This window comes from Metarhizium album, assembly GCF_000804445.1.
Source record: "Metarhizium album ARSEF 1941 chromosome Unknown scaffold_1, whole genome shotgun sequence".
NCBI classification, from domain to species: domain Eukaryota; kingdom Fungi; phylum Ascomycota; class Sordariomycetes; order Hypocreales; family Clavicipitaceae; genus Metarhizium; species Metarhizium album.
In genome coordinates this window covers 3,857,388-3,877,269 of record NW_024467575.1, presented here as the reverse complement: position 1 = coordinate 3,877,269, position 19,882 = coordinate 3,857,388, and the positions used below count along the sequence as shown (strand labels likewise).

The window sequence follows — 19,882 nt, the reverse complement described above, 5'->3', positions numbered from 1 at the left end:
ATCAGAAGCGGTGTTGACTTGTTTACAGGCCTACCGAATTTGATTCTTGATGAGTGCGACGCATGCATACTCAAGCACGTTAGTACACATGTTTTGTGCTGAGCCTCTGGTCTTGGCTGCATTTGCGTTTCGTATAACGTTGATTCGTTGCACGGATGGAAACTTTTACGTAAGCAGGCCTTGAACAACGATCAAAACTCGGGTGGAACCGACAAGTTGAGCCTGACCCTAACCCTAGAGTCCACGTGACGCGACTCGTGAGGCCGTTTCTGCACGCTTTGTTCTTTTTGGACAGCTTCTGGGAATAACTCGGGCCGAGTGAGACGAGGTGTCACCAGAGTGCTTCATGAGTCATGCGTCATGCGAAATGCGTCATGCGTCGTTGACGGCTGGAGGACAAAGAATGCGGGCGGTGAAAGGTTGGCCGTGGACGACTTTCTCGCCGAGATGCGATGCGATGCGATGCGATGCGATGCGACTGGGTGACGGTTCAGACAAAATTCAGATGCAACCGCCAGCCGCCCACGGATCTTCGTCTCCCTCGCACGAGACCAGCCAGCGCACTCAACTGACCCCCATCATCGGCGCCGCCCGCCTGCTTTGTCATGGCCGTGCGCCTTCCTTTTCCCTCCAAGCTCAGCTCGGACTGTGGAGCGACGGGTTATCTGTCGCCAATCTCGCCGCAGACACGGCGACAACGCCCAACTCGCTAAAGACTCCAAGGTTCTGTCGAGACCCGCCAGCAGACGCTATTGCTACCACCTTGATTTTAACCTTGGTCTGGTGTTCTGGTGTCAAAGGTCGTATCAAACGACCCCGAGTGCCTGCGATGCAGCCGTCGCCACCTCGATCCAGACGACTCGACTCGCTCTCGACTTGGCGCAAACAGGCAGGCGGAAACACCTCTAGCTCGCGCCCATCAAGGTCTCCCGGCAGCCTGGCTGCTGTTTGTTGGACGTCTCTTGTCGATTTCGCTGACCAGCTGCCTCGTCGGGGTAGGGCCGTGAAGCCAGCCAAGCCTCTCGCTCCAGCAACGCTGCGACAAGACGAGTGCGATAGGACTTTTCCCCCGCCCGATGCCGTGAGCTACGGTCCCTATTGACAGGTCCATTGTCGACGGATGATCTGGTTTCTCTGCTGTATCGTGCTGTACGTTGGCTTGGCGTGGATCGGGAACCGACACGTCCGGCCTCGATGACTCGGCATAGACTGGGGGCTCTGGTCCATCGCGACGGACGTGATTCAAGTGTCGTGCTTGGCCTTTTTGTTCCCGGGCCCCGTGGCGACGGTCCGCGGCAAGTCAAGGCCAGACTCTTTGAATCTTGAATCACCAGCCGGCTTCATCGGTGTCAGTCTCAGTCCGGCCCTCCTTTTCCCTTTCCAAGATGTTGAGCAATGAAACATATCCGGCACGCGGACCTCTTCTTGTGGAGTGGAAGCTGCGCAAGTGGCACAAGGGAATGGCATTCCACTTTTTCCATATCTTGCCCTTGGGCGCGAAGATGCAAACCCCCCGTTGCAACCTTCCTGGATAGTGCAAACTTCAGAGGCCGAGGCTTGAGTCTTGTTTCGCCGGTTGGTTTATCAATCCCTCTCTGCAGGCCCTTGCAATCCGTCCACGAACTTTTGTCGGCCGCAAAAGTGTCAAGCGTGGAATACGGATACAAGCCGGGGAGTCCTGGCGGAAGTGCGTTCAGGTTGGAGTTGGACTTGACGGAACCGCACCGGGCTCAAGCACTGGGAGAAGCAAGTATAAAGAGTCTGTTGCTAACTCGTCAAGAGTAGCGACAATTCCTCCTCACGTCGTGCCCAAACATCCTCGCCCAGTCTAGTCTGTTCTTCGTCTCTCCCTTGCAAGAGTCAAGCGGCACTGGCATAGGCGTTTTCATCATGATTGCATCCGCAAGGTCCGTCCTCGTTGCCATGCTGGCCAGCACCGGCGCCAGCATGGCAGGGCGTTTGATTGCTCCCGACCCCGACAGCCTGGCGGCTCTTGACTCTCCGCTGGCTGTTTCGATGGAGGAGTTGCAGGGCATGAAGATTTCCGAGAGGCAGCAGGACATTGCAGACGGTGTGTTTGACGAGGGCCGCTACGCCCTCCAGGGCGCGACGGCCTGCTCCAACGGCAAAGCCGGGGAGTACTCGTGCAGAAATGTCGACCTGAAGGGGTTTCTGCGTCACGAGGACCTGGGAAGCCGGACGCGCGAAGGCAATGACGTTTGGGGTACGTTGTCAAGTTGCTCACGCGGTTGGTTCGCGTTTACATCATGACGAGTCCATCGCCGCGGCCTCCAACCCCAGCTCCCAAGGCTTGTATCGCCCGCCGTCGGCTTTTTCTGGTTTCTGACCCGCTCGTTTCCATCACAGGTTGGACCTCGTCCACCGGAAGGGAGTTTGGCATTGTTGGCCAAAGCGACGGTTCTGCCTTTGTCGAGATCTTGAAGGACGGCAGCCTCGTCGGCATGGGCCGGCTTCCCACGCAAACCAGGAGCTCTCCATGGCGCGACATGAAGGTCATCGGCAACCACGTCTACATCGGCTCCGAGGCACCCGACCATGGCCTCCAAGTGTTTGACCTGACCAAGCTGCTGACGGTCGACCCCAGCCGCCCGCCGACGTTCGACGTCAACAGGGACTTGGCCGCCCACTTCGACGGCTTCGGCAGCAGCCACAACATCGTTGCCCACGAAAAGAACAACATCATCTACGCCGTCGGCACCGCCCGCAATGGCAGGTGCTCAGCAGGCCTGTGGATGGTCGACGTGTCCGATCCCGGGAACCCGCGGGACGTGGGCTGCGCCGGTGCCGACGGCTACGTCCACGACGCCCAGTGCCTGACGTACAACGGCCCAGACGCGGCACACAGGGGCAAGGAGATTTGCTTCGGCTACAACGAGGACAGCCTCACCATCTACGACCTCTCGACGCGCTCGGCCCCCAGGATCCTGTCCCGCACGCCGTACCAGGGCGCCACGTACACCCACCAGGGCTGGACCACGGGGCCTGACCACCGATACCTGCTGCTCGACGACGAGCTCGACGAGCAGAAGCAGAACGGCGCCGCCGCCGACGGCCACACGACCACGTACATTGTCGACGTTGCCAACCTGTCCAAGCCCGTCTTCACCGGCTACTACAAGAGCCCCGTCAAGTCCATCGACCACAACCAGTACATCGTCGACGGGCTGTCCTACATGTCCAACTACGCATCGGGCCTCCGCGTCGTCAACGTGACCTCTGTTGGGCGCGACAACACGGGCGCCGGCTTCAAGGAGGTTGCCTTCTTCGACGTCCGCCCCGAGGATGACGCCGTCGGCGGCGAGACCGTCTTCAAGGGCGCCTGGTCTGTCTACCCGTACTTCCAGAGCGGCCACGTCCTCGTCAACAGCATCGAGCGGGGCATCTTTTCCGTCAAGCTCACCCTGTAAAGACGAACTATACTAGGCTAGACTAGACGAGAAAAGAAGAGGAGAAAAAGGCCCTCATTTGCTCCGATTCGACGCAGACACACCCTGCTGACCATGACCACATGTATTCCCGTGCCCGGGGGAGGGATCATCCTCGAGCCCGCCCTCGATTCCCACGTAGTCAGTCGCCCGGATTCCCCTCGCCAGCGCGTGGACCTAATACACATGGACGAAATTAGGGTTCTGCTTGTCCGTGATGTCCTGAAACGCCGTTTCATCAGGCGTCTCCAGCACCCTCGCCGTGTCCCGGGTCTTCTCCTTGCGGCGATTCTCCCGAACAAAGGCGCGTCTCAGGAGCAGGAGGAGCGCGAGTTCTACACAGTCGGCCACGAGGAGGGAGCCAACACCCAGCCGGTACGACGGCGCCTGGTCAGGCCTGTAGAAGAAGGGGCCGGCAATGTTGCCAACGCAGGCGCCGAGCCAAATCATGCCCGAGACAATCATCTTCTTGGACTGGCCGCCCGTGTTTGATGTGACGGGGGAGAGGGAAAGGACAAAGGACGCCTGGTACGAGCCGGTCAGGTAGCTGGGCGAGAATTGGTCCATGGTGCCGCGGGCAACGGGGACGGACGGGAGGGAGGGAGGGGGTGAGCCCCAGCCAGAGAGCTGGAGGGACCACGGACAAGCAAAGGAGCCGCGCGATGTAGGCATCCGCCGGGGCGAGCAGGGAGCCCAGCGCGCCGGCGATGGTGGGCAGCATAGAGGCCGCGCAGATCGTCGTCCTGCTGTTGGCGGGCATGTGCTCGTCTGCCAGGGCGCCGAGGCCGATCCAGACGACGACCAGGGCTCCTTGCGGGATGCCCAAGAGGGCGGTCTGGAGCGTGTCGAACCCCAGGGCCTCGATGACGAGCGTCGAGAAGTTGGAAATGCCGCCGTTGGGAACATTCGCCACGACGCCGAGGAGCGTGAACAGCCACGTCTTGTAGTCGAGGGTAGGCCTCCTTGACCTGGTCCCAGTTCACGCTGGCATGTTGGATGCCCGTCTGGTTGCGTCTGACGCGCGCAATCTTGAGGAGTCTCTCGTCGTGGGAGAAGCCCGGGATGGTGCAGAGGCAGTTGGGCAGCGTGAGGCCGACGACGACGGCCCAGGAGGCACAGAGCGCGCCGGTGACGATGAGTGCGTAGCCTAGATGCCTTTTGTCAGTTGCGCCTCTCCAACGGAGCCGGTCAAGCGGCAGCTTGGTGTGGTTTTCTGCATGTCGTGCGTACCGAGCAGGCCGCCACCAGCCACGCCGATGCCGTTACATGTGTATATAGCCATGTTCGTATATATATGCACACAGGGGCTTGAGCACGCACGTAGAAAAAGTAGCAGATGCCCAACAAGGGCAGGATCCTCATGTCCAGCTTGCGGACGAGGCGCCTCTCGACAGCCGCGTTGATGCAATCATTGTCGGGATGCCGTTCCAGAGCCTCCTTGTACAAGCCCGTCTGAGGGCGACGAACGGATTCCATCTCGGGAATCTTGACTCCGTGCTGGCTGTGGTCGGCGTCCTCATCTACGCGCCTGTCAGGGTCACATGTTTTGAAATCCATCCTCTGGGCACAGCAGCAGCGGTGTTGCCAGGTCACCCCTGATGTGCTGTGCTGGACAATGGGAAAAGCCAATGCTATGAGCATGTGCCGTGTCTCAAATCGAGAAAGGCGACGGGGCCGAGGTGACATCTAAATTCCCGGCAATGTTGCCGCGCTTGTTCCCGGAGCATGCAGGATCTGCACAGTTTCCGGGCCATTGGTTGTGTCATTCTTTTTTTAAATCCCGGAAAGGCGCCCAGGCTGGTGGTGTCCGTCTGAGACTCGCAGACTGCGGCGGCACCATGACATCAGACGACGATACCTTGCTCTCTCCGCAAGCGGCTTCCGCGCTTCGTCTCGGCCCAGGTACGGAGAGTGGATGATGTGAGATTATTACGTTACCCGTGCTCGGTTGTTTGAGCGCCACCATGCGGTGCGCCGGCACGTCGCAAACGCGTGGTTGTGCGTCCTGCCCTTTGGGGAAGCTGTTCCGCGCACACCATCGACGCCTTGGATACAGGCCCTAAACAGCAGAGAGTTGACGTTGTGGAACAGGGCAACGCGGCCATGGCCATGGCGCCGTACGGCTTGTATGTACTCTGAAGCCGTCTGCACTCCGTACTCCGTACGCGGAGTAGCATTCGGCTGGAGGGAGCCCTGAGAACCCACGGCCACGGCCCAGAGACGGGGAAGCAGGGAGACGAGGTGGACACGTCCGGGCTGGCTTTGACTCGAAAACCAGTTCGTATCATGACTCATGACTTATGATGGAGCCAAGGGGTTGATGGCAGCAGTACGTACGTATGTGACAACGCCAAAGACACATGTCTCGTCAATCTCGATGGCTTCCGTCAGCCTTTCTTTGTCATACTTCCGCGGACAAGGGAGCCGGCAGCCCTGAGAGCCGTGACGGCGGAATTTGGTGGGTTGGTTGGTCGCTCGAGTTCCCAAAAAGGAAAATCCGCCCGAGCTGGAGGCTCGAGGAGCCGAGAGACGAGCGTCGAGTCGAGTCCCCAGGTCCTGACGACTTCTCGACCATGGTCCGTGACGAACAAAAAGGCCGGCTGGCCCGCCACGGCTCCAACGTGCCCACGTAGACAGCTTGTTGAAGGGCTTCCCCAATGGCCGTGGTGGCAGCAGTCCAACAACCAGGTCCTGTGCCGCACAGCACTTCGACCTCGCCCGACGACGCAGACAAGGCAGATCCGGCTTCAATCCGCGACAAGGAGGGTGTTGGCGAGCGCCGCGTTTCCGTCCCCGGCGCAGGCAGCCTGGCTCTTGACGATGTGGCCGCCGTGCAAGTCCGGATCCGAGACCTGTCCGTGTCGGTGAACACGGCGCCGTCGTGGCTCGACCCGTCCACCTATCCCGACCTCCTCGCCGCCAGGTTCGACACCGGGCCGCGTGTCAGGAACCTCCTCGAGTCTGTTGCCGCCGACTTCCAGCCGGGAACGCTGACTGCCGTCCTCGGCGGGAGTGGTTCTGGGAAGACGACGCTCCTCAACACCATGGCCGAGCGCATCACCAGCCCGAGACTGTCCCGGAAGGGCCACGTGGTGTTCAACGGCCAGACGGGCGTCCATCACGTCCGCCACGCCTACGTCATGCAGCACGACTCCCTGCTGCCGACCTTGACGGTGCGCGAGACGCTCCATTACTCGGCGGCGCTGAGACTGCCCGCGACCACGTCGGCCGAGCACCGGCGTGGTGTTGTCGAGGACGTCATCCGCGAGCTGGGCCTCAAGGAATGCGCAGACACCAGGATTGGCAACAGCCGGCACCGTGGATGCTCGGGGGGGGAGAAGAGACGGGTCAGCATCGGCGTGCAGCTCCTCGCCAATCCCTCCGTCTTGTTCCTGGATGAGCCGACGACCGGGCTCGATGCCATGAGTGCCTTCCAGCTCGTGCGAACCCTCAAAGCCCTGGCCCGCAAAGGCCGGACCGTCATCACGACCATCCACCAGCCTCGCTCCGAGATCTGGAACCTGTTCGACAACCTGGTGGTCTTGTCCCGGGGCGGCCCGGCATACGCAGGTCCCATCGCCGACTGTCTTCCCTGGTTCGGCCGCCAAGGGTTTGCCCTGCCGCCCTTTTTCAACCCGGCCGAGTTCGTCGTCGACATCACCGCGGTCGATACCCGCACTCCCGAGCTCGAGGCCGACACCGGTGCCAGGGTTGGCGGCCTCAAGTCAGCCTGGGCGGAGGAGAGCGTCAGGCGATACCCGCCGCTCCTCCACGTCGTCGACGGCAGAGAGCGGAAGCAGAGGCAGAGGCAGAGCCGTCTCGTCGAGGCCCATGCCGGCTTCCGGCGCCAACTGCAGGTCTTGACCGGCCGCACGCTCAAGGTGACGTGTCGTGACCCCCTGGGCATGGCCGCGGCAATCATCGAAGCGGTCCTCATGGGCCTCGTTACCGGCTACATCTTCTTCCACCTCGGCCGCGACCAGGCCGGAATTCGATCCAGGGAGGGGGGCCTCTATACTGCCGCCGGTCTGCAGGGATACTTGATCCTGCTCTTCGAGGTGTACCGCATGACCCTGGACATGCCCATATTCGACAGAGAGTCCTCGGATAATTGCGTCGACGCCCTGCCTTTTGTCCTCTCAAGGCGGCTGGCCAGGCTGCCCACCGAGGATCTTGCCGTGCCCTTCCTCTTTTCCGTCTTGATCTACTTCATGGCTGGCTTCGACCGCACAGTGAGAAAGTTCCTCACGTTCTTCGCCATCACTCTCGCCAACCACTACGTGTCTGTCTGCTGTGCCATGACATGCGTCGTCGCCGTCAGGCACTTTGCCGGCGCCAGTCTCATTGCCAATCTGGCCTATACGATCCAAAGCATTGCCTGTGGAATGTTTGTCCAGGTCAACACCATACCCGTCTATGTCAGATGGATCAAGTGGATAGCCTACAATGTGAGTCTCGGGCGTCTTGACCTGCACACACACCGCGAGTCCGTGACTGCGCGACTTCCCGACTCCCTGAGCCTGCTGGAACCTACGTCTGCTAACTGCTGCTGCTGCTTGCAGTTCTACGCCTTCAGCGCATACGTCGGCAACGAATTCGAGGGCAACTTCTACGACTGCCCCCTTGCGGGCGGTTCGTCGAATCCAGGCTGTAACCAGTACAGTGGCGACTATGTCATGGCATCCCTTGGTTTTCCTAGCAACTGGGTGGCTCGCCCCATCATCGTCCTCGCGGCCTTTGTCGTCTTCTTCCTCGGCCTATCCGTCTTTGGGCTACGCTACTTAAAGCCCGACATGACGATTGCCCGCGCCCGTTCAGCAGATACAGACCTGTCCGCCGGCAAAGAGAAGATGACGGCGCAGTCCATCCCGGAAGTCCGAGCCATCGACCTTGGACTCGACGGCTTCGCCCTGGGCCTGGACAAGAGAAACGTGTACGGCAAGAAACTGGCCCGCAAGACAATCCTGAATCCCGTCACAACCACGTTTCAAGCCGGCATGCTGAACGTCATCATGGGTCCCTCCGGGAGCGGCAAGACGTCGCTTCTCAACGCCATGGCACTGCGACTGCGGAACTCGGTCGGCACCAAATACCGGCCGTCAGGGAGGTTGACCTTCAATGGCGCTGTGCCGTCCGACTCGGTAACCCGGTCCGTCTGCTCCTACGTCTGTCAGGACGACGACGCTCTACTCCCGTCTCTGACTGTACGCGAGACGCTGCGGTTTGCTGCCGGGCTCCGACTGCCCTCCTTCATGAGCAGCGAGGAAAAGTACCGCCGCGCCGAAGACGTGCTCATGAAGATGGGCCTGAAGGACTGCGCCAACCACTTGATTGGCAGCGACACGGTCAAGGGCATTTCCGGGGGGGAGAAGCGCCGTGTTTCCATTGCCGTTCAGGTTCTTACGGATCCTCGAATCCTGCTTCTCGACGAGCCAACTTCTGGCCTAGACGCGTTTACCGCCAACTCCATCATGGAGGTGCTGCAAGGGCTGGCCAACGAGGGGCGGACGCTCATCTTGACCATACACCAAGCCCGGTCGGATCTGTTCAAGCACTTTGGACATGTGCTCCTCCTTGCGAGGGGAGGGTTCCCGGTCTACGCGGGCGCCGCGAAGCAAATGCTGGGATACTTTGGCCGGCGTGGATACGATTGTCCGCAGCACACGAACCCGGCAGACTTTGCGTTGGACATGATTACCATAGACCTACAACAGGATCACCGCGAGGCAGAGAGTCGTGCCAGAGTGCAGAAGCTGATACAGCACTGGAGCAGCAGGCGTGGACCGGACGAACTGGACAACAAGGTGAACCGTCGGCTGTCCGGAATCCAAGAAGCCGACGAGCCAAGTGAGAAGAAGCTGCGCGGGGCGTCAGCTGACGAGGACGTCAAGGAGGAGGAGAAAGGGTCGAGAACAACAGCCAACATTGCTGCCGCGGAGGAGGGCAGAGCATCAAACGGCTCACAACTCAACAGGGCCAATGTATCTACACCCGCGGAGCTGGGAGCCCTCGTGCGTAGACGGGCATCGATGCTCACGGCTCTGCCACTCCTCCTCCAGCGAGCAATCATCAACAATCGCAGGCAGCCTCAGCTCATCATGGCACGTACCATGCAGGTCGTCGGGCTCGCAGCCGTCTTCACGCTCTTCTTCGCCCCCGTGGGCAACGACTACTACGCCATCCAGAACCGCATGGGCTTCGTCCAGCAAATCGGAGCATTCTACTTTGTAGGCATGCTGCAAAACGTGGCTGTGTATCCGAATGAGCGAGACGTCTTCTACCGCGAAGACGACGACGGCGTCTACAGCGTCGAGTCCTTCCTCGCCTCGTACACTCTGCTCGAAGTCCCGTTCGAAATCATCAGCTGTCTGCTGTTTGGTGTCCTGGGCGTCTTTGCAGTTGGACTTCCAAGAACAGCCACCATGTACTTTGTCTCTGTCTTTGCCTGCTTCGGCGTCGTGTCTTGCGGAGAGAGTCTGGGGATCATGTTCAATACCCTCTTCGGACACACGGGCTTCGCCGTCAACATCATGGGCATCTTGCTTTCCGTGGCAAACTCCATGGCCGGCGTGCTCTCCATCGACATGCCGGATCTGTTCAAGGCGGTGAATTATGTCTCTCCCATCCGATACGCGACGCGATCCGTGGCTCCGTACTCACTGCGCGGCATCAGCTTCACCTGCAATAGTGCGCAGCGGCTACCGGGGGGGAGCTGTCCCATCCAGACCGGCGAGCAGGTGTTGGATCTTTACAACTTCAACGTCGACCCGGTCGTCAATGTTGCGTGCATGGCGGCGTGTGTTGTGGCTTATAGGCTCATAGCGTGGGCATTGTTGAGACTTATGAGGGCACGCTGGGCTGATGGGAAGAGGCGGCACCAGCGTTGAGGTTGAGAGCACAAAGTCCGGTACATGCAAGTCTCGACGTGGTGAAGTCTCGGGATGCTGCAACTTGGAGGAAATCATAGTCGTGGTGTCGACATGATTAGATCCAGGCTTGGATTGGGGAAGCCTGCGGAAGGCGAGTTTGTCGTCATGAACTCACCCAGTACGGAGTACCCAAAGCATGACTGCCATCAATCAAGTCAAGTGCCCGGAGGCGCCTTCCTCCATGCTGGTTGGGCAGAAGTCGAGCTGCGGCTCCCAAGTACCTTAAGTAGGTACATACATCTAAGTAACTTACATGCTCCTCCTATCGACTTTGGCTTCCCGCTTCGGAGGGGAGAAGAAACATACTTGAAGAATTTCGCATTTCCAGCATATATTACATCATCATGAGCCAATACCATGAGACAATCGACCTCTACGGCGACGTCGTCGTTGCCCTGACACCTGCGACGCATCCACTTGCACCCTGGGATCAAGACTTGGAAGAGATCCAACGTGTACTTGCAGAAGATCAGTCACGAGAGTATCAACCACCAGACGAGCAGAGCCCATCTCCTGCCAGCGATGCGCTACAACCTGAATCCGGGCCTGTGGGAAACGACCCCGCCCAGGGTGTGCATGTACATGTCGAGCCCAAAAACGAGGCAGGTCAAAACCACCATCGCGACACGTCTTGTGCCCCGGCCAGTCTGACAATCCACCCCCCCGACAGCTGCGATACCTAGTCTCCTCAAAACACCTCGCGGTGGCGTCGGTCGTGTTCCATAAGTCATTCAGCGGTCCCTGGAGGGAGGGAAACCACGTCCACCCCGACGGACTCCGCCACGTGCGCCTCGTCGACTTTGACCCCAAGGCGCTGTCCATCGTGTTGAACGTTTTCCACCTCAAACACCACCGAGTCCCCAAGCACATCGACGCCGACACCATGTGCAAGATAGCCCTCCTGGTGGACTACCTAGACTGCCACGAAGCAGTAGCGTCGGCCGCTGCGAGCTGGATGCCGCGGCAGAAGACGGTCTACAGGGACCGCAGAGAGGTGGTGATCTGGGTCTTCATATCTTCCGTCTTTGGCCATAAAGCAATCTTCAGAGAGTCGACTCGGGCGGCGGTCGTTGACGGTACTGGACCCTTTCGGACTCTGGGACTCCCCATACAGCAGACCATTGTGGGTGCGTCTTTCTGGCCGTCGTGGGCTTTCCAAGCATCCCCTCCAGTGCTAACCAGCCTTTCCAGAACGGATAGATGCGGCACGAATCCAGCTGCTCAACACGTGTCTGGCTTCTCTCGACAGGCTGATTGCCGCCCTGAGAGATGATTTTCAGAGGTGTTCGTTTCTGTGCGACTCCATCATGCTAGGCGCGCTGATAAAAAACATGAATGCTCACCGGCTCCTTCGCCCACGATCCGAGGCCATCCTCGCGGATCTCAGCGTCTCCAAACTGAAACGTATTGTAGAGACCTTCAAGACGCCGTTCTAGCAGTCGGCCGAAGCCATCGAAGATTGGGCTACTCCTCATTCAAGGAAACGCAGGCCACCGCGCTTAAAGGGATCCCCTGCGGCTTCGCCAGGAGTGAGGCATGTTGGCGAAACTCCAGTCACCAAGGATTTGCGCGACATAGTTTTTGACAATGCCCGCCTATTTGCGCACGACTGCGGCATGACCCGCTTGAACCTGACGGTACTTGAAAAGATTTCTAGTTTCCGCGGACTGGAGCTGTGAAACGGAACTTGGAATTCAGGCTGAAAATGGCAATCAGCTTGATTGACCAGGAGCGCCTGTCTCGAGAATGTGCAGTCAACGCAGCGCACGCATTTGGACGCCCCCCCTCGCGATGCGGAAGAATTCATCGCGAAGCGGTCAAACTGTACATGATGAAACCCCAGCTCTCTGGTGTTTATAAGTCACCAAGAAGATAGCGCTTGTCAAACGTCTCACCCTACTTCCGTCCAGCAACCCTGATAACTTCCAGCCTCACCCCACCGCATCCCATCCAGTGCATCTCCAGACTCGTTTGGCTACGCTTGTAGGGTCATCTCAAGTTGGCTCCCCACATTCTGCTTGATGTCGAGTGAATGACCAGCCGTCAACGCGGGCAAACGATTCATCCGGTGCGATTTGCTTAGACAATTACCACATTCACCATCCAGCGCTTGGCACAACTTGAAAATCTGTGCCTGTCTGTATGCCAATGCCGCCTTCCTCAAAGCACATTTGCGGGAGTATTCACGATGAATAAATGTCCAATTGTTTTCCTATTCCAGTACTTCCAATACAACCCGCTGCCAGTTCTCACAAGACTGAGAGAAGAAAAAAAATAATATATCCTGGTGTCTCCGCACCTAAACTTCGTAAGCGCTGTTACGCTGTATCCGTATCGTGACTCAATGTTGTATGTACAAAACCAGTGCTGCGACATGCAGCACGTCTTATCTCATCTGGAGGCGCTCCCGAAGACTATGGTGTGACCCGACTTCTCCAACGGCAGATTAGAGTCGTGTGTGATCAACACTGAATGTGGTCAATACACGCGGCAAAGTCCCACTGTCGTATCGAAGCACGTATTCAACATCCTCCGCTGGCCTCCGCCTTGAAACAATTTGTGCAAATCCATGCCTATGCAATCATCGGTATATTCATCCGTTTCGCAGTCAGTACTACCCTTGAGACTGTCATCTTCGTCTGATGCCGTAATTTTCGTCTTTAAAAGAACAACGCCGTCCTGGTATCTTGGAAAACATGCCTATATGCAATTTCCTCCTCGCATGGGAAACAGGGTGATTCGATTTTGTTTTGTGAGGGGCGAAGGTATACATGATACACTTCGTCGCATTCTGTGTCGTCTAAAGTGTCCAAAAAGGAAAGAATTATTCACGTCTAGGGAAAGGCAGCGTGCTGGGCCCAGTGCAGCACCGCATTTCATTACCACTCTCTATTCGGGATCGGGATTTGTAGTTCTCAAGACTTTCGGTTGCTGAATTCTCCTTGAGTAGTCATGGTCATCTCGAAGTGTGTTGACACTCTCGCGGCTGCCGTTGCGGGCGTACAGACTCTGCTGGAAAGGATCCATTCGAGGATCAACTTGCAAGGTGCTGCTCCTGTTGCCGGTACTACCCGGGGAGCCTGGGGCACGCGACATTTCCGGACGGCCAGAGCCCAGCATGCCTGAGGAGCTGCCGCGGATGCTTGGGTCGTCTTGATAGTCGTTTTCCTGCTGTTGCTTCTTTCGTCGCAAGTAGAAGAATATCAGGAAACCAGCCAGGGCTAAAATTCCCCCGACAAGTCCAACGACGATTCCAACGATGCCACCAGTCTTCAAGCCGCTGTCCTGGGTCGAGGCATTCTGGCCAGCGCCAAAGTTCTGGCCAGTTGCTGAAGGTACTATTGTGACAGTCTTGACTGTACCGTCCGCCGTAAATTTAGATACAGCCGAAGTCGGCTTGGACGTCGTGTCAGTCGACTGGGACGGAGTCAGTGTCAGCGATTGCGTCGTGGAAGTTCTTGATGAGCTCGAGGTCTAGGGGATATGTCGTTAGGGTTAGATTCATGGCGGGTAGGATTCACGGCGGGTAAGGACGGGGTGATTGGGCTTGTGACCAGGGCCATCCGGTTTGAATGGGGGAAGAGAGGGATTGGGGCCATACAGTGGAAGTGCCGCTGCTGCCGCTGCTGTCGCGGCTGCTACTACTGCTGCTACTACTAACACTACTGCTCGACGTCATGGGCGAAGAGCTAGGCATGGAAGTAGAAGACGGTTTGCCCTGCCCTGTCTCAGTCACCAACACCATCATCGCGGTCTGAAACAGACACATATGCAGATTGCCTTGCCAGAAACGCCAACTGCAATATAACGAAGTTTGCAAAGACATGAAAGGACAACAACCAACGCTGGGTCAATAGCGCAAGGGACTGGTGGCAAAAGGGACAAGGGGTTGCGCAACCGTTGACCACCAAAGGATAATGGACGCAGTCATAGACAGGGATTGACTGGAAAATATGGCAGAGGGTATAGAAAGAGAGACATGAAGAATTCAGAACAAGACGGCGGCAACGACAAGAGACATGCATGCATGCAAGGCAATGAAATGATACTGGAGAACTCACCTCGGTTGTAGAAGTAGATTCTGCTCCCTTGGTGCCGGAAGGCTGACCAATGTTGAGGAACAGATAGCCGTACAAACCGACACCACCACACTTTTCATCTGGGTAGCCAGGGCAGGAGCCGCTGCACTTGGAACTGTCTACCTGGTCAAGCTTTGCGGGCGTGTAGTTGGAGCACCAGCAGCTGTTGGATTGTGTGATAGCATAGACGTAGCCCTGTGGTGTGCAGAAATCGTGACAAAGACCATTTGACTGGTACACGCTGAGGTCTAGAGTGTGTCAGTTTTGCTGTGCAGGCTTCGTGGCGAATGGGTCAATTAAACTAAACGTACTCCTCTTCATATCGGCGGTGTTGATGTTTGCACAGATGTCAACATTGATCGCATGGACGAGGCCAATCAAGGAGGCAGCCAAGAAGAGCAGGCTGCCTACGCCCCGAGGGTCTATCAAGCCAAGGGACGGCATTGTAAGACGGATTTGCGACTAGATAACGATTCAACGCAACTTCCGAAATTAGCGTCCAAAGCCTGTATATACGAGCAAGTCAGTAAAAAAAAAAACGCCGGCATACTCTTGGTCTTTCGACTTTGAGCACTCACTTTCGGGACAGGTACAGATATCACAAGCGAGACAAAGATGTGATGACAGTATCACCACATAGTACGCCAAACGCTAGGATTCTGTTCAGTAAATAGCGGCCATAACAAGACCAGAGAAAGATTGAAACTCGAATCTGGTGTCAGTTGGCCGCCAGAACTCGGAGTAGTTGATTCAATGACTCCAACCTCGACTGGTGCGGCCGCGTTTGTCCAAACAGGCCGAGAGGAATTAGAAATCGGTTGATGCAAAATGCCCAGGTGATGATGGACTTTGGAAGCACGAGCGCGTTGCCCAACGACCGCCTTGGCTGAGCAACGACGTCAACCGTACTATGTTCTCGTTCGAGGGGGCTCAAGGCGTTTGCGGAGTGTTGTGGCCAAGACGAGGTGCAATGAAAGAATCCGTGACAATGCGTTGGATGTATTTGGCCAAGGAGGGGGAGAACGCGAACGAAGTAGCTGAGAGCGAGAGTAACAGAAGAGCCGGAGCGACCGAAAGGCAAGCAAGAGTAGAGCAGCGACAACGCGGGAACGCAGACAACAAGGCTCGACAACCACGACGATGGTATTCGAAGGTACTAGTTCTGAGTCGAGGTCATGCGCGTGTATCTGACTTGTTGAAGTCGTCCTTGTCTTGGACGGAAGCGTGCAGCTGGTCTAGTTTAGTTGTGCACAAAGACGACAGATGTTGATGGAGCGACTGAATTGGTGTGTGGTCTCGTTGAAGTGTCCGGTCGCGGTGGACGACAGGAATGCTGAATGTCGCAAACAGGCTGGGGGGGAGGGGGGAGTGGCTCAGGTGTTGACGGATGGACACGACAATGAAAGCGAGGGCAATTACAATCCAGGGTCCCGACCAGCCCGATGCAATTGGAAGCAAGTAATGCAACCTGGCGATGCAGAGGGGAAGAGGTTTGAAAAGACGCAGGAAGACTTATGGGCATATCGAGGCAGGTACTCCGTACGGAGTAACGTGCTCTGTAGAAGGAAGTGCCAGTGGAGTGAGGCGACGTGGAAAGAAAACCGCAGTGCAGTGCACGAGTGCACGCACATCGGCACAGTCAGTCGAGCATGGGCCAGCAGAGAGGGTGCACGGGAGGTCCATCCATGTCTGTGGAAAGACGATGGCCACGATCAGGCAAGGCGCGCGGACACCCTCCAACCAGTAAGACGCTGTGCTGCGTGCCCCGTCCGTACGGAATAATATGGGCGGCAACGGCTACCGAATCAAGTGGGGGCGTGTGTCTAGCAATCCTGCAGTCCGGCAACTGTGCATGTCACTTGAACCAATTTGCCTGTACGAGCGCGTGCTGAGACGTGAGACGAGACGCCGAGAAGCAAACCTCCCGTCTCTCGGGACGAGCATGACAAGCGTGACGACGGCGACGACGGATGCACAGGCCGAAGGACCACGTACGGAGTACGGAGCAGTCGACAAGTCAGTCACCAAAGCACACTGCGGGGACGAAACGCCGGGCCAGGGACTGGGGCTGGGACTGGGACTGGGACTCGACTCGACTCGACCAGGCAAAAGCGAACCCAAGTCAAGCACTGATTGTGCAATCTTAGTGCAATCTTCTCCTGGCCGTTGGAGGTGCGTCATGAGAGAAAAGTTGCATGGCTAATTGAGCAGCATGGGCAGTGTTTCCTGACTGACCCGACTGCTTGCTTGTGCCTAGATGCGACGAATGCGTATCCGAGCGTGGCTTGCAGTACGATTCTCAGCAAAAATCCAACAGGCTGAAAATTCCCCCGACACGGGATAGTCTATCTATCACGGGCCTGCAATCTCAACCCATTAAAGTTTTTGCCTGACAAATATTCGGGCACCTGGGCCACGCCTTGACAACGCCTCCGCATCTGTTCCCGGGAACACGAAGTCGCCCCCAAGATCCAAGTGTTATTAGACACACCAGCTGAGCGCCCTCGCCATTCTTTGCAAAGCTTACCACAAGAGTGCGCTTGCTGCCCAGTACCCATAAGTGGACAGAGAGCGACAAGGCGAGCCAGGATGCCTGCAGGCGGCCTGTATCATACCTATCCCAGTGTTGTGTTTGTCACGGAGTATGTACTTATAGGCAGTCTGCTTTGCCTCATGTCTTGTCTGCATCTTCATTGCTCTACTGCCTGCTTATAAGCCTGAATTTTGCCAGCCGTGGCAGCACCTTGCATTTTCATCGACATCTCGGAACCTACCAGCCACCAGGCCTTACTTAGATGGCATCAACGAAAAAAAAAAAAAAAAAAAAAAATTCACGCCTCTACAGTACTGGCGTGCTAGGCTCCGGCATTGTCGCGGCCGACTTAGGTTCGTTCCCACCCCAACTGCTCCTCGGCCAACTCGAAAACGGCATGGATGGGTGGTAGTAGCCCCAGGCGCCGTGGGTGCGAAACTTGGAAACCGTGGACCAGCCAGCAAACAAAGGACTCCAGCCAGACATTGGGCCGGCAACTTGGCAAGGCAATGCCCCGCCAGACTAGTACTGTAGCGAAGCTGGTGGTTTGGTTTGGCTGGCGAGAATTGGCGATGGCGATTCCAGTACTCCCTGGCTTGTGTCAACTTGGGAGTCTGGGACGCACGATGCGGACCCCTGACGGCTGAAGGTGAAGAGAGTGGAGGCATTGCGTCACCAGCAAGCGGCAAAGATGAGGCAGAAACAGAAACAGAAACAGAGACGAACAAAACAAAATGGGAGGTACGGAGCAGCGGAGGGAGTGTGAATTGTCTTCATCACCACCACCCTTGTTATCCCTCACTCAATTTTTTGAGCAAAACCGCAACAAACTCGGCTGACGAGTACCCACGGAGCCGTAGGGAATTTTCTCATGTGGTACATTGCGGACTGCGGAATCGACGTTGGCCGAGTCACAGATGGAAGTGCAGAATGCAGCATGCATGCAATACAATACATATATGGAACATGTACGGAGTAACTGGCAGGTGATCACAGCACAGCCGGCGGGCGCTGATTCATTGATCGTGGCCATTATCCTGCAACCGCCGATCTTGGGTGCCTCTCGGTCAAGCATGCGACAGAGCGAAATTCACATCAGCAAACGAGTGAGAGTGTCGTGTACAAGCAATTGACTCTTGTCACATGTGGGTGCCATCTACCTAAGCTAGGTAACTACCTGGTAGTTATCTGATTTGACTGGACAATTCGATTCTCTGATTTCCCGTTGCGTTCATCTGCCACAATCTCCCTATGCAGCTTTCTGCATCAATTCCCTGGTCCTCACTTGCACGTCGGCGCCTTGATGAATGACTGACCGATGACTTCATATGCACGTGCTTGAACTTTGTTCCACACACCAAAACCACAAGGTTACACCGTCCAAGACTCCAAGGTCGCAGGGGCAGCTCGTCGGACTCTCCATTCTCCTGCCAGTCGAAGCCCAACGTGTGGCAGAGACATGGCCGAACCCTAAAACGAGGATGCTATCAAGGTAGTATGTATACGGAGTACATGGAGGTGCCTTGGCCTTGTCTCTGAATCTTGCAAGCTGAGCAAATTCCAGTAATCCTGCCAGAAGCGCGAGCAAAGAACAGGAAACGGAAACTCCCAAACACTCTCAGAATTCGGAAGCGTTGCCATCCTTCATACCAATCGGCACACCCTATTAATAAAAACGAAATAAACTTTCCCCCCCTTTCCGCCCCAATTTGTTTTGTAACGTTATTTTCTATCGACGTCACAGACGGCGTTGGTGCCGTTAGTACCGTACCATACTGTACGTTTGGAGTACGTGCGCGTGCTTGTCCTTGAGCACTACTGTGCCATGGGCTTTGTGCGGCTGGACGCTGGACCCTTTGGCCGCCTTCGTGGCGCTCAGATGCGGTTGTCTTGTTCCTGGTTTAGAACAGCATTCCAATGCCGGGGCCTGAGAGCGGTAATTATCGCGGGAAACTGGGCCGGCCAAGCTATGTACGTAGTAGTAGTACTACGGAGAGCTTCCACTCCATCCGCAGAGCCATGCATGTCCATGTACAAGACGACATAGTTTAAGAGTAGCACTAAACTATATTGACGCGTTTGCAATTTCTGTCGACGTCGTATTTGGACTTGATACTTGTGCTGTGGCTGTCGGTGGGAGTGCGGATGGTGTCAACCTTAAGGAGGTCAGGCTGCAGGAATACGAGACTCGATATCTTTCTTTCTTTTTTTTTTTTTTGAGGGCAGCAAGCATCAGGCAGGCCGAGATGTTTAAATGTTGGGTGACTGTTGAGTTTTCAGAGTCCTCCCAGATCTATCGACGACATACATACATTATGATAGTAGTAGTACGTAAGTTACTACTCCGTACCAAATTACTAGTTACAGGGATTACCCTGCGTGCTGGACGGTGCTTTGCTGATTCTTCTTTTTTTTTTTCATTTATAGAAGAGCAACAGCAGCAGCAGCAGCAACGACAGACCCGACGTCTTGAATATATGTACAGCATGTCAAGCCCGCCCCCCCCCCGATTCGCTCCCTCTGCTCATGTGGCTGGTCAACATCAGGGCCTTGGGCCAACAGTATCTATCTAGTGTTTACTACTCCGTACCTGATGTCGCCAGGGAGCACATGGTAGCGGCCCGTCTCGAGTCACGAGTCGAGTCAACCAAAACGCCCATACCATACCCATCCATCCATGTTGGCAAAGATGGACGGACAGGGGGCAGCCAGGCCCTGTCCAGCTGGCTCCGTGCCAAGGGGTTCCCGTCTCCAACGTGTTTGCTCCCATGCCGCCAACAAGCTTCCGTGCGGAGTGCTCCGTACGTATAGTTATATGTACTAGTATGTGTACTCTGTGCGAGTATGATTGGTTTCCGTGCGCCCTCTCCAGGGTTCATCCCCGTCCGTCCTGTT

The 19,882-nt window shown here is 56.6% G+C and overlaps 6 protein-coding genes across 6 annotated transcripts; 5 read left to right on the top strand and 1 right to left on the bottom strand.

The window, feature by feature from the left end:
- Positions 1–1,890: 1,890 nt before the first annotated feature.
- MAM_01117 (regulatory P domain-containing protein) lies at positions 1,891–3,428 on the top strand (the record flags this gene model as incomplete). The annotated part of the gene is made up of 2 exons (XM_040819916.1): positions 1,891–2,224; positions 2,368–3,428. The coding sequence occupies 2 exons, from the start codon at positions 1,891–1,893 to the stop codon at positions 3,426–3,428; spliced, it is 1,395 nt and encodes a 464-aa protein (XP_040683181.1).
- Positions 3,429–3,632: 204 nt separating this feature from the next.
- MAM_01116 (uncharacterized protein) lies at positions 3,633–3,938 on the top strand (the record flags this gene model as incomplete). The annotated part of the gene is made up of 1 exon (XM_040819915.1): positions 3,633–3,938. The coding sequence occupies one exon, from the start codon at positions 3,633–3,635 to the stop codon at positions 3,936–3,938; it is 306 nt and encodes a 101-aa protein (XP_040683180.1).
- A 73-nt stretch (positions 3,939–4,011) lies between these two features.
- Positions 4,012–4,597, top strand: MAM_01115 (uncharacterized protein; the record flags this gene model as incomplete). The annotated part of the gene is made up of 2 exons (XM_040819914.1): positions 4,012–4,399; positions 4,425–4,597. The coding sequence occupies 2 exons, from the start codon at positions 4,012–4,014 to the stop codon at positions 4,595–4,597; spliced, it is 561 nt and encodes a 186-aa protein (XP_040683179.1).
- A 1,506-nt stretch (positions 4,598–6,103) lies between these two features.
- On the top strand, positions 6,104–10,333 carry MAM_01114 (ABC-2 type transporter; the record flags this gene model as incomplete). The annotated part of the gene is made up of 2 exons (XM_040819913.1): positions 6,104–7,894; positions 8,009–10,333. The coding sequence occupies 2 exons, from the start codon at positions 6,104–6,106 to the stop codon at positions 10,331–10,333; spliced, it is 4,116 nt and encodes a 1,371-aa protein (XP_040683178.1).
- A 386-nt stretch (positions 10,334–10,719) lies between these two features.
- Positions 10,720–11,811, top strand: MAM_01113 (uncharacterized protein; the record flags this gene model as incomplete). The annotated part of the gene is made up of 3 exons (XM_040819912.1): positions 10,720–10,953; positions 11,022–11,502; positions 11,567–11,811. 3 exons carry the CDS (start codon positions 10,720–10,722, stop codon positions 11,809–11,811), a joined length of 960 nt encoding a protein of 319 aa, XP_040683177.1.
- Positions 11,812–13,264: 1,453 nt separating this feature from the next.
- MAM_01112 (Carbohydrate-binding WSC) lies at positions 13,265–14,898 on the bottom strand (the record flags this gene model as incomplete). The annotated part of the gene is made up of 3 exons (XM_040819911.1): positions 13,265–13,792; positions 14,437–14,702; positions 14,766–14,898. The coding sequence occupies 3 exons, from the start codon at positions 14,896–14,898 to the stop codon at positions 13,265–13,267; spliced, it is 927 nt and encodes a 308-aa protein (XP_040683176.1).
- Between the last annotated feature and the right edge of the window lie 4,984 nt (positions 14,899–19,882).